The sequence below is a fragment of the Gadus morhua genome, chromosome 3 (genome assembly GCF_902167405.1).
Source record: "Gadus morhua chromosome 3, gadMor3.0, whole genome shotgun sequence".
NCBI lineage: Eukaryota > Metazoa > Chordata > Actinopteri > Gadiformes > Gadidae > Gadus > Gadus morhua.
The window spans coordinates 16,675,383-16,688,231 of NC_044050.1; the positions used below are offsets into that span (position 1 = coordinate 16,675,383).

General features: G+C 44.9%; 1 protein-coding gene across 1 annotated transcript in view; it reads right to left on the reverse strand.

Annotated features, from left to right (window-relative positions):
* mxd4 (MAX dimerization protein 4) overlaps positions 1 to 12,404 on the reverse strand; it is a 24,846-nt gene extending 12,442 nt beyond the window's left edge. Inside the window, exons 1-3 of the mRNA XM_030351484.1 lie at positions 12,129 to 12,404; positions 11,437 to 11,533; positions 8,202 to 8,231 (exon numbers count right to left, since the gene is read on the reverse strand). Coding sequence (XP_030207344.1) covers positions 8,202 to 8,231; positions 11,437 to 11,533; positions 12,129 to 12,192 — 191 coding nt within the window. The 5' untranslated portion in view covers positions 12,193 to 12,404. The remainder of the gene's footprint in view (positions 1 to 8,201; positions 8,232 to 11,436; positions 11,534 to 12,128) is intronic.
* Positions 12,405 to 12,849: the final 445 nt, after the last annotated feature.

Genomic DNA, 12,849 nt, shown 5'->3' on the forward strand with positions numbered 1-12,849 from the left:
CACTCTTGGGGCTCTCTTGCCCCACGGCCCTGTTTGCATTCAACCTTGATGACCCGAGTGACTCCAGGACATTGAACACACTGAGAGACAGAGAGGGCAGACACATGATGAGAGAGAGAGAGCGGGCGAGCGGGGGAAGGGGATTACATATGATAGTGAATCTGTCAATCCTCCTGCGGAGACGAAGGAGGATGTCAGCGGTCGCGCCACACCCCCCCGGACGACAGCTTGTGTGCTGTGACAACGGCACAGACGAAAGGGCACCGAGTCCTGATAAAAACACACACGCAAACGCAACACGCACACATGTATCGTCCCGGCTGCAGCGAAGGGCTCCGTCTCACACGACCCCTGCTTTCACACGCGATCAGCAAGCCGACACCAAGCCGCACCACGCAGCACAGCACAGCACAACACAACACAGACTGAGCAACGCAACACAGAGCTATACAACTCGACATGAACCGACATGAATCGACACAATGCACAACAAAGAAAGTATACAAAAATGCACCCAGCTAAGCTAAGACTGTTAGCTTTTTTCAGCCGACTGAAACCCCGAACAAAACAACAATTAAGGAAAAAAAACTGATCTGCATATCACGTGCCAGACTGTCATATCAAGGGACTCCTTGTTTACACGTTAGTAGTAGTATTTCCACACGCATGCCTGGGAATTCTCTTGTATAATTACACTCGATTTAATGTGAGCAAAACAGCAACCAATCCCAGAGTAAAAATAAGCAAGGCTTATTACGAAAGCCATTGCCTCTGACACCGCCAGTCTGTGTCAAGTGAGAAACAGATGTTGGATCGGCATAAAAAAAAAAACAGAGTAGGGAATGTGTGAGCAAATAGAGGGGGGATTTACACAAGGTTTCCCTGGTGGAAATGTATACTACCGTGTGCATGGTTTTGTCGAGCAAGACAAAACGTTCTCGCCAAATGCCCATAACTATCGTACATGCCTTACATGGACATTTGAATAACGGATGGGTTTATGAAAAATAAAAACAGTGACACAGACCTTCAGAACTGAATAGACTGATCTCAGAAAGGTTTGGTGAACTAATGTATAGTCATGTTTTTAACCCTCTGATGGGGAAAGGGTAAAAATAGGACAATTCTAGAATGACACCGAGTGTTGGTCAATGATTAACATGCTGTAATCTGCTGCCCCGCACGTAATCAGTCCTGTCAGCTGCTGCTGCTGTTCTAAGCATTTGTTTGCTCAGGAAATATATGCAGCTGTATTTCTTTTTTTAAACACATAAACCATAAAGAGATAGGTAGGGGGAAAATAACACCATGGAAATAATCATTTGTATGCATAGCAACAGCCCATCAAAACAAAACAAAAAAGTCCCAAAGCAGTAATATCGTGACTTAATGATGCAACTTAATATAAAAAGAAAAGGTGTCTCATTATTTGTAGTAAGCCTGAGCATGGCAGTGTTTCAGCTATCTCCGCCCGCCTCTCTCTACACGGCCTTCTGTTACTTAACTCAACATTCCAGCGTATGTCTGCTCCGCTGACCTGGTTTTCAGGCTGCCTTGTTCAACTCACTGAACATGGCAACCGTACTACAACACCAGGTCCTATACAACGACGCTGCCATCTCCGAGCCAACCGCAACCCATGTACAGCTACACACACACACGCACACGTCCCCACACAGCCACCTCTTACAAAGCCTACACATCCACATAACACAGCCGCACCATCACCTATACATGGACGCTCCTACACCACTGTATAATCCTCTCCTAAACACAACTTGTCCAGCTACACAATTCCACTACCAAGTGACACACACTCTACACAACTTCACAACCATCTCCTGCACAGCCATTCTATTCACAGCCAAATTCTACTCAACGACGAGATCATCTCCTTCACACAGTCCTCCTTCTGCCCCACCCATCTCCTGCTGTTGCATCAGATTTGTTGTGTTTTTCCTTTCTCTTGCTCCTCTGTTGTTCTCTTCTTCCAAATGAACGGTGAGTCGTGTTTGTTTCGTGTACTCTGTGACATTCACTTCCTCAATCTACAGAGCCATATGTGTAGATTGGTTTATCACCTGAAATAGCAGCACACAGTGCACGAACACTAGCCAAGACAGACAGACAGACACACACACACACACACACACCCACACACACACACACACACACACACACACACACACACACACACACACACACACACACACACACACACACACACACTCTCAGTGCTTTGACACACACTGGAGTAGCTGGTCTATTTAGAGATGGGTTTGGCCTTTCTGACCCCAGGAACTTACACACACACGTACACACAAACCTCAGAGGAATGGCTCAACAAAGCGCTCGTCCTCGACCTGTCTGTGCTCTATCTGCAGCATGTGCTCCTCCGTGTTTGTCCACACATCCCCTTGAGTATCGACCGCTCGGCAGTGTCCTCACATGCACCCACCCAGAGTCAAGCTTCTATTTTCATGGCTCGTTCATTTGGATTCAAGCTACAGAGTAGGGTCCTTTAGTATAACGTGACAATACCAGTTGGAGAAGTAGAAGATCACATGACCGTCATCAAACGGTCCGACGGGCAGTTTAATGTGGTAAGAGCACGATGACTGCCCTCTCTGAAAGCAAGGCAGCTGATGATAATGTCCGACATCTGTTCATTTCATTTTAGATCCCTCTAATTGCTTTTGAACACGCTAACTCCAGACCATACAGTATGAATTCTTTCAGGCTACCAAAGCTGCTTTAGTGCACGCTTACATAAATTACAAACTAAAAATAAAAGCCTGTCTCTGGGCATTGAAGGAAGGGGGAATTGCAAGAAGGAATGGAATGAAAACACAACAAGGATAGTATTCTGTACAATCAACAATACAATCTTTTCAGGGTGTACTATTAGCATAAAAGTATGGCTCCCTAAAACCATTTGACTGCAAAGATATTCATTGGCCCACCAATCTCCAAAAAACGACAGTACTCTGCTACGGTAGGTCATCAAAAACACAGCTTATGCAATAGAGGTCGGAAGGAAACATCTAAAACCTATACCTAACTGTGTGGAGCCCCCACACCTAGCCCATGTTGAATGGTTAGTGTGCATTCTTCGATTCTCATAGAGTAAATTACAGCATGGCTATACTATACTCTGCACAGACAAAGGACAGACAGACAGAAACCAGAAGTCTCTGTTACCTCAACTAATAATCTCCTCTCATTATGTGACTCATATGGTGTTAATTCCCTCTAAATTGGGATAATAAATGGAGCAACTCTGTCTGGCTAGGATGAACATACACATGTCTGAAATTAAAGGAATACTTAGTCATCCATTTGCTAACTTTTATTAATGACACTTGTTGAATTGCTGGTTGTGCAGAAAATACTGGTGTGTAGTGTGGAAGATGAACCGATAAAAATGTATTACTATTATTATGAGACATAACACCCTATTTACACAGCGCCTATTATAATCACATATTATTTGTTGTGTTTGGTTCAAATTAAACAGTTGCTTCCACTCAATCTGTGAGGTCCATGTCCGTTTCTCTCCAGATAGAAAAGCACGTTTTAATAACAATAAAGTATCGGCTATCCTCCCAAAACCAGAGTACACTTTGGTCACAGCCAGGACCTTTATCCCACAATTTTATCAACAAAAGAAGCCTACATATCAAAACAAAAGCACCAGGGAGAAGCAGGGTCACTTCAAAAAAGAAGGGAGGAGAAAGAAGGTTTTTGGCAGAACACAGAGCAAAGTGGAGGGGTGAAAAAAGGCTTTGAGAGAGAAGGGGACTCTGTTTGCCTCCTCCTCCTCCTCCTCCTCCTCCTCCTCTCGGTTTCCTTTGCTTTCTGCTGACTCAGATACTTTCAGGGGGGCTTTGGGGTGAGAGCCAAAATCACACAAGTGAAAAAAAAGAAGAGATAACAAAAAGACCAGATGTGGTCTCCAGAGGAAGAGCAGCAGAGACGCTCGAAGCCAGGAGGTGAAGTAACAGCCCTTCAGACAAACCAGCCCCCCCCCCCCCCCCCACCCACTGTCAACCACGGCAACCCAGCCATACCATAATTCACACAGCTCTGCAGGTTGTTGTCAGAGCGGCCCGACCTCGCAAGCTGTGAAGGCGAGTTTTATTTTTTTACCAGTTAAAAGTTTCGAATGACCCACGAAGCACAGCCACAGAGTACACCCGGCCACCAGCACCACGCTCTACACGAGGAGGGAGAGGGGACCTGTGTAGATCAAATGCTCTCCACAGCCCACCAAGGGCCCGGAGTGTGGGTGTATTATGTCTATGAGATCTTTCTTGCTAAATTAAATCAGAATTGAACTCATCTGTTTCCATACATTAGTATTTTTTGTTGGCGTAAAACTTTGTAAGTTAGAAAAAAATGAACTGAAGAAAGTCAAATACATTTTGAAATAACAACATAACAATGAATTGCACAGGGGTGTATTTTGTATTCTTGTTTACACACATCATAGTCCTTATATATTAAGTGGAACTGCTTTACTTAGTTCGTTCAGAACAGCACTTTCAATTTTGTCAGCCTGGGTATTTTTGAGTTGTGGCTGTAAGAAATGAGTCACAAGTGCCAAGTCACCATATTATAACGCTATCATCGACACAACATGCTTGTTACTACCCCGTACAAGGAAGACTATCAAGAGAAATATCCACTATGCCTTCAAACTGCCAAAGCCCTATCTGCTACTGAATAACAAGTATCTACAACTGTATGAATAGTCTACTAGAATGACATAATATAAAGTCAAAAACAAACGTCTGAAACGTTTGTCCCGTGGTGATCATAGTGACCTTCAAAAAACCAAACCAAAAGAACGCCTGTCTGGAGTGACTGTGACGCTGGTATCGGAGGTGTATAAAAATAGCAATCGTAAATCCCTTTGTCAATTGAGCCAAGCAAACAAACCAGATACTCCTCCTCTCTCCTCCCCGCCCTGCCCTTCCCGGCAGCGGCCCTCGTGTGTGGACATCTTTGGCACACCCGATGGCTTCACGAGGCCTTTTACTGTAAACAGGTGTCGTACACGAGATGAGAGAGAGAAACGAAACCAGCGATGGTTAAGTGGAAGGTATGGTGCCGTGTCACAAGCTTGTGTCGAAAAATGGGGAAGGAAACTCGGCCAACACAACAGCGACAGGCAACAAGGGCGTGAGCAGAAACCTTTCCTTGCTGCCTCATGGGAAACTGCCAAACGTGTCAGAGAAACCGCAGAGTCACCATACAGAGAAACGCTCTACACGGCGTTCCACATGGACGCCAGGTCTCGAGTAGATAAGCTAGCTTGCGTCAGGATGGTAATTCCCCCATAATGCATTGCTGCTGCCAGACCCAAAAGCACAACTCAGATAGTGGAACATGGGCAACGGGGACAGGACAGTGCATTTGCTAAGGCGCTCAAAAGTATCTGGGTTTGATCCCCAAAGTCCACAGTATCCGGTTTCCTTGTGACTTTCTTTTGAAAGAAGCATCTGACACTTCAACACTTTCAACAACGGTACTCCTTTAATTTCATGTGTGAAAGTATAACTTTTAACGTTATGTTCACAGCTTACTAAAAATGTCGTTGTACTTGACTCGTGCAATGACAATAAAAGGCTTTCTATTCTATTCTATTTTCTACTTGGCAACCTCTGACGAAATAACTTCCGGTGGGCACAGAAGCTATCAAAATGTAGTTGGTTTAGTCTGTAAAGTGTTCTTATCTCATTTCCTCAACCAAAAGTTGACACATCAACCAAGGTGGATTCTCCTCTGTGCCAAACTAGGAGCTTTTTCTGGGTTCCACTTTTTTTTGCTGGCCTGGTGTGAACTAACTGAAGGCATCATGTGACCAATGTAACAGTGTGACTCAGCTTTGTGAAAAAAGAAAAAAGAACGAAATGAGTGTAGCGCAGTGTCTCAGGTCCTGGAGGGAAGTGGCGTGTGCTTGAAGCACGTGGGTGTATGTCCTAAAGAAACAGGTTAAACAAGAATATCCACGTGTCATCGAACTTGATTCATTTCTCGAGATTAAAATGTGTGAAGGAAAAAAATCATTTGAATCAAATGAGCTGCACATTATAATGGTGAAACCACATGGGGAGTATTACACTGAGGACACTTTCGACCCTATTCAAAGGTTAACACCTGTGTGCCACAATGACATGTTATATAAGGACACAAGCTCAGACTCCACACACACACACACACACACACACACACACACACACACACACACACACACACACACACACACACACACACACACACACACACACACACACAAAGACAAAGAAAAACACACACAAACACATCCACATCCACACATGTGCACACATGCACATAATACCATTTACCCAAAATGCAATATGTGGTATCTAATAGACTTGTGGCAAGTAGGCTTGGAAGATGTGAAGTGCATATGATACAGACTTTTTTAAACAAATGACGTGATCTTTGACTAATGGTGTTGGGAAGAGCACGAGTGCTGGTCTGGAGTCCCCCACCTCGAATGGGGGAGAAATACTACAGAATTTTGAGATTGTGACGAATCATCATCATCATGCAAGTTAAAAAGAAGAAGCAGGATATTTGAAGAGCGGGTACGTGCATAGAAACAGTCCCTGGCATTACTTGATGGATTTGGCATCTCCGATGCTGGGATGGGACTTATCAAGAGTGTGGTTGGCCGCTACAGCAGCCTATTTATGACAAACAGTACACATTGAATTTATACTGTCACTTCTTCACTGCACAATCATCACTTTTGTTTCCAACTATCTTTGGAATGTGATTTAATTCGGTCTATGAACAAGAATCCCCCCCCCCCCCGAAAGATCTGAATTCGCCTGAAAGCGATGACTGCAATGAATCTTAATCAATCTTACACAATTAATGAATCAACTTCATTTTAAATGTTTGCCACATTGATGATAAGGGAAGTGGGTGAGCTGATTGTGGAACACATTACTGGCAACCCAAATTTAAGGGCGGGCTGTCGTCAACATAACTACAGAGACACATGAGGTAATTCTGGCCCCAGATACCACTACTACGACAGTCGGTGAGCACCTCATCTTCCTCCCTGTGGTCTTTCCGGCCCAGAGAGAGAGGGACATGCCCCAACTTGTTATTTAAAGAACTACAAAACAGACGTCAATTCACTCACCACCACTCATGTGTGAGAAGGTCTAAGCTCTTAGTTCGAGTGACACACACGCATGCACACACGCACGCACGCTTACACACATGGGCGACACCCATCTGCAATCTACCAGATGAGCGTGCTGTCAGTTAGGACACATAGTGGTGAGCCCTTCTCTCATGAGGCTCCATACCTTACCAAGTGGAACCCTGAGCCCTTTATGACTTCCTGTACGTGGAACTCTTCCCTCAGCAACAGGGCATTTCTTGAATGAATGAGAGCTAGGAGAACAGGATAATCCTGTGGTCGAGGAGGCCGTGGGTCTACCGTAGGCTACCTGTAGCCATCCTGGAGTAACATATCTAGTTACCTTCTCCTCAATGACATGCATGTTAAAATAAGGATGATGCAAGTTGCTCAATGACATCATGATTGCAACGAGGACATTTTGATAACCCTGGCCTCTCCCTTTATTGATAACGCAAAGCCATCAAACCGACAATTAAACCCCACTCGGTTGGTCATTCTCATGAGACGTTGCTCAGAGAGGGGCGGGGTTATGACCAATGTGGATGTCAGGGATAGAGCAGTAGTATTGTGGTGTGGGTGTGTTCTTGACCCCGAGTCTATTCTTCCATACAAGGTAATGCAGTTGGCTCAGGCGAGTCATCACGCTATTCAATCCTCCACAGCAGGTAGAACTGGGCATAGCATGAGGGGGTTGACTCAAGCAGACTTGAATCCGTTTTCAGCTGTGAGGGTTTAGATTATTTTGTGTACATCTGTACTCTGACCTCCTCAAGGGTTGGATCATGTGGTGCTCATGTGCTTCGACCCTGTAATGTCGTCATCATTGAACTAAAAAAGGATATTTCTAATATTACAATATTATAATATAAACTACACAATATGTTCAACTTGGTCCATACAAGCACCTCTTCTTTGGTGCTATTTTTACACAGTATTTAAACAGAATAAATAACACAGGAAGACAATCACAATAATAAGGCCATTCTGAGCCACATTGATAGTATCTTCTTACCTGTGTTTTTCCAGCTCATTGTGCGACGACCTGAAAGGAACAAACACAAACACACACACACACACAAAATTAGGAATGTGTTGCTAGGCCATGATGAGTGCCATAACCCCTCTCCAACATGACATCCAAAGAACAGACAGCAATGACAGAACCCAGATCAGTCAGCTCTCAATAAGCCAGTCTGTCGGTGTGGAAGAAAAACGCAGGTGAAAGAGACAGACTTTTAGGGACGCAACATCAGTAGACATTTGTAACATTTCGTGAATTGGGATTTTTGCAGGCAGAGTGCGGTCAGAGATGTAAGAAGGCCAAATGTTGTTGCTTCAGCCCTTTCCTCTTCCTCTTCGCAGGGTGCAGAGCTTGAGACGTGGAATAGGAGTTGAATTGTGTGGTTTTCGCAGCCAGCGTTAATCCCTCGTTAGTGAAATGCTGCATGGCGGCCCCTCTTTACTGCATACTTATTTTCTTCCGTTATTTCTTTTGCCGTTCAACTAAATAAACAGGCACGTGTGTGGCCCAGATTCACGCCCCCCCCCCCCCCCCCCCCCCCCCCCCCCCCCCCCCCTCTGTGGGTACTGTAGATTCATGCCGCGGATATGCGGTGGATATGCGGTATGGAGGCTGTCACACCAACGGGGGGAAAGGGTAGGGACACAAAAACAGACTCAGGAGAGAGAGAGAGAGAGAGGGAGAGAGGGAGAGAGGGAGAGAGGGAGAGAGAGGGGGGCAGGGAGAGGGAGGGGCGGGGGGCAGAGAGAAAGAGAGAGGGCAGGGTCGGGGGAATGAGAAAAATACACTGGGAGAGAGAGGGCATCCTGGTCCACGAGGTTTGCAGAGTCCAAAAATGGAGTGATTTTCAGACTGAAAACAAACAAGTGGAGGGAGGAACAGCCTCTCCAGTGTGTGAGCCTTCCCCCCCGGCCTTCGAACCAGCTCTGCTCCCATGGATCTATAATGCTGTTCAACTCAATGTGCCTTTAACTAAATAATTATTACAAAACCCCAGTTTGATTGCCTTCAGTTTACCCGAGTCAGCAGGCAAATCATGAATGCTTACAACCCTGCATGTGTACGGTACAAAATCATTTTCTACAGAGGGGTGTGTGTGTGTGTGTGTGTGTGTGTGTGTGTGTGTGTGTGTGTGTGTGTGTGTGTGTGTGTGTGTGTGTGAATGTGCCCCATGTGTGTGTCTGACATTTTCTGCTCTGTGAGCCAATGTTGGCCTCTGGCAGATGCCACACAACCACACACGTGCATCAGCACACGCACACATGTAGGTACACATACACACACATACAAACACGCAACATGCTTGTTAGCAGACTCGCGTCACATGCTTGTGTACACACACACACATGCGCACAGACACAACCAGCACGTGGTCTTCGAGAACCCACGTTGGGACGTGCGTTGCAGGGGTGGGTGGAGGTGGAATGCGTCGCAGTGTGGGTGAGTCTGAGGGAGATGCGTGCTCTGATCTGCACTACGCTGGGGTCCGTGAGGGCATCCGAGGCCACAGCAGACAAACAATCCCTTCATGTTGCATGCAGACGCCTGTCATGTATGACAGGGTCATAAAACACCATAACAGAGACAGCCCCCCCCCCTACCCACACACACACACACACACACACACACACACACACACACACACACACACACACACACACACACACACACACACACACACACAACACACACACACTTTTGGATTCCTTCCTCTATTTGAACATCCCAATACTAAGTCGAGGTTCCCACAGCTGTTCAGAGTCGTCTAGTCGAGAGAACTGACTCTACTGTAGACCTATCAACGACAACGCTGGCGTGACAAATGACTAGATAAACCTGACAGGCCTCCCTCTGTCTCAGGAACAGAAGGCCAACAGGAAGTATGATTTATCAAAGGGTGGAGGAAGTGCCAGCCTGCTCCTAACCAACTTTGAATATCCTGAGAGCCTTTGACAGGCATCGCGAGGAGTGAGTTGTGACCCATCAAAACAGTAACCTAGTAACTACACCACATCAAAGTGCCATGTCATTTCCATTCGTAAATGGTTCATATCCGAAGAGTCGAATAGTCATAGTAGAACTGAGCTCTCAGCAGAATAATACAATCACTGTATATTGAGGATTAAGGGGTGACATGGGGGCCCATTAAGAACAGAAACGCCATGGCACTTTATTTATCATGCAGAGTTCATGTCGGTGCATCAACTCGTGAACTCTGCCAAAGGCAGTTTTATTAAGGGTACAAAAGAGACGAGGAGGGTAAGCACTACTTGCAAAATTTGAGTCTGTTGTTTCAGTGGTTAACACCTTATAACAGCTCCTTATCGCATGCCTAGTGTAGACGTATTGTGTGTAGACTAATGTCCGACGCCACTTCAGAAACCTATGATAAAATATATATAACGCACTTTCGATTCAAGGCCGAAAGTTTTCACAATCTTTTAGTAAAGCGACTAGGCCTACTAACTCGGTGTGAAACTGAAATGCAATGCGACCGGAGTAGGAGCGATACGTGCAGATCCGCAGGGGCCAACGGGTTATTCCTGCAGGGCTCGGTCACTAGCAGTTTGTGTGAAGGAGTTTTCGGTGGAAGCTGCCACACCCACTCGAGACCCCCTGTCCCCCCCCACACACACACACACACACACGCGCGAACACACACGTACGCACGAACCAAATCGTTGCTCACTGCGAGCGGGATGAGGGAACGTAAACAAGGTTGCGGTGTCATCTCGGCCAATATAGAACAGTGACATATCAGGCTGCACTTCTAATCAATATCAATATTTCTTTATACTGTATCTAGTTCCTCCTCGCATTACGGTCTGTTATTTCTAATCGCAGAACCCACACTCACACAAATACGATCTCGACTACGCCAGTAAGTAGTTGGACGGGAGTAGTAAAAAAGTAGGGTGTTGAAGGGTTACGTACGCAGAGAAAATGCATGCGAAGGAGGGACTTCAAAGCAGTACATTCGACGTAAGTTGTGATGTTGAGAGATTACTGATAGCACAACTAAGTGGAGGTGTGAAACTGCAGCGACCGTAGAGAGAATGTGGGAGCAGCAGAGTTGACAGTGTACGCGTGGCAGTGTTTATACGAGATCACAACAGAGCCAAGCCCAGCAGAGACATGGCGAGTTTCTGCTGGGAGATGGGGCTGAAATACACAGCAATTCAACTGTAGGTACATTATGCTGTCAACAAAGCTGGAGTATATTTACCTGTTGTTCTGAGTTTTTCTTATAGGCGAAGATTTCGTTTTCTTTGCAGGAAAGTCGCTATCGTATGGTAAAACAGACGCATACCCATGCTCTGCTTCTATGGACAAAGTAAAAAAAAGAGAGGGGATGTTAATGTTTTTGCAATTCTGGATATCTAAGCTACCGCCAGTAATTATTGATACAATTGCGAACTCTGATATCGAAATGGCACATTTGACGCTACAAGTAAAAAAAAAAACATAACAAAAATGCATTGCGTCCAATACAGACGTTGTCCAACTAAAGCGAATGCATCTACTTCCAGACATTGTTGTGTAGTCCTACATCTTATAGTTTAAAAGCCTATGTAGAGAAGACTACATGGCACCGCTGTCATATTGACATTCTCACATTTCAACTAAATATCGAATGCACAAGGTCTATTCTGCGTATGCTTTTGCCTTCTACAAAGAGACAGGCGATAATATGTAGAACTGTTAGTAACTGAATTTGACAGATCTTGCAGCTATATTGTAATTAACTTTAGTTATTATGTGACCAAGTCATGATCTCGTCAATCGTCAAGTGAAATAAATGACATCATAACTGCATATAGTAGCACACACTCCTGATTTTCATACCGTTATCTCTGTGTCATTATATTGCCTACATTATTATTAATCCAGTCAATGCTGCTATTGGAAATTAATTACCTCTGTCTCTTCTTTCCAAGTGTTCTGCAGCTTCCAGCAGAATTAGAAGAGAATTAAGTTCCATGTTGTTCTCTCGTTATAAAAATATAGAAAAAAAATCTATTTACACAAATGTACAAGTAGCATAGATGATGCGGTTATGCAGTCAAGGCTGAACTGCTTTTGCTTGATATGAGCGTCTATAATCAGTTGTGGGTCTGGAGGCTCCAAACAAGTCATATCAACAGCGCATAACTAAAACTCGGGAACAGAGTGACACTTGTCTGGTCCAATAAGAAAAGATCAACGGCTTTGGTGAGTACCTGTTGTTGCTCATTATTAGCGTGAGAGCCAGTGCGTGCTTCGGATTGGCTGGCGCTACAGAAGTTACAAGTCCATACCCTGGCAACAGCGTATAAGATCCGCCCGTCGCTGATTATTGGTTAGAACACATAGGACAATCTTCTGATTGGCCAAGTGGCATATTGGGGCATAGTCAAGGGAAAACATTGAACTTCGTCTCTGCCAGTTTGGATTTACTCTCCAATCTCGTGAGGGAAATCATGTTGAATTTTAATTTTTAATCATATTGGCATGTTTTTAACATCACAGTTGAATAGAGTTATTTTATTAGAAAATTAAGCAGGAAAAAGTACTCCGTCGATGTTTTTTAGGTTGAGGTGGGTTTTCCCGATGGTGACGTCTCTCTCTCATTCTGCTTCGGGATGTGTTTGGGTAATCC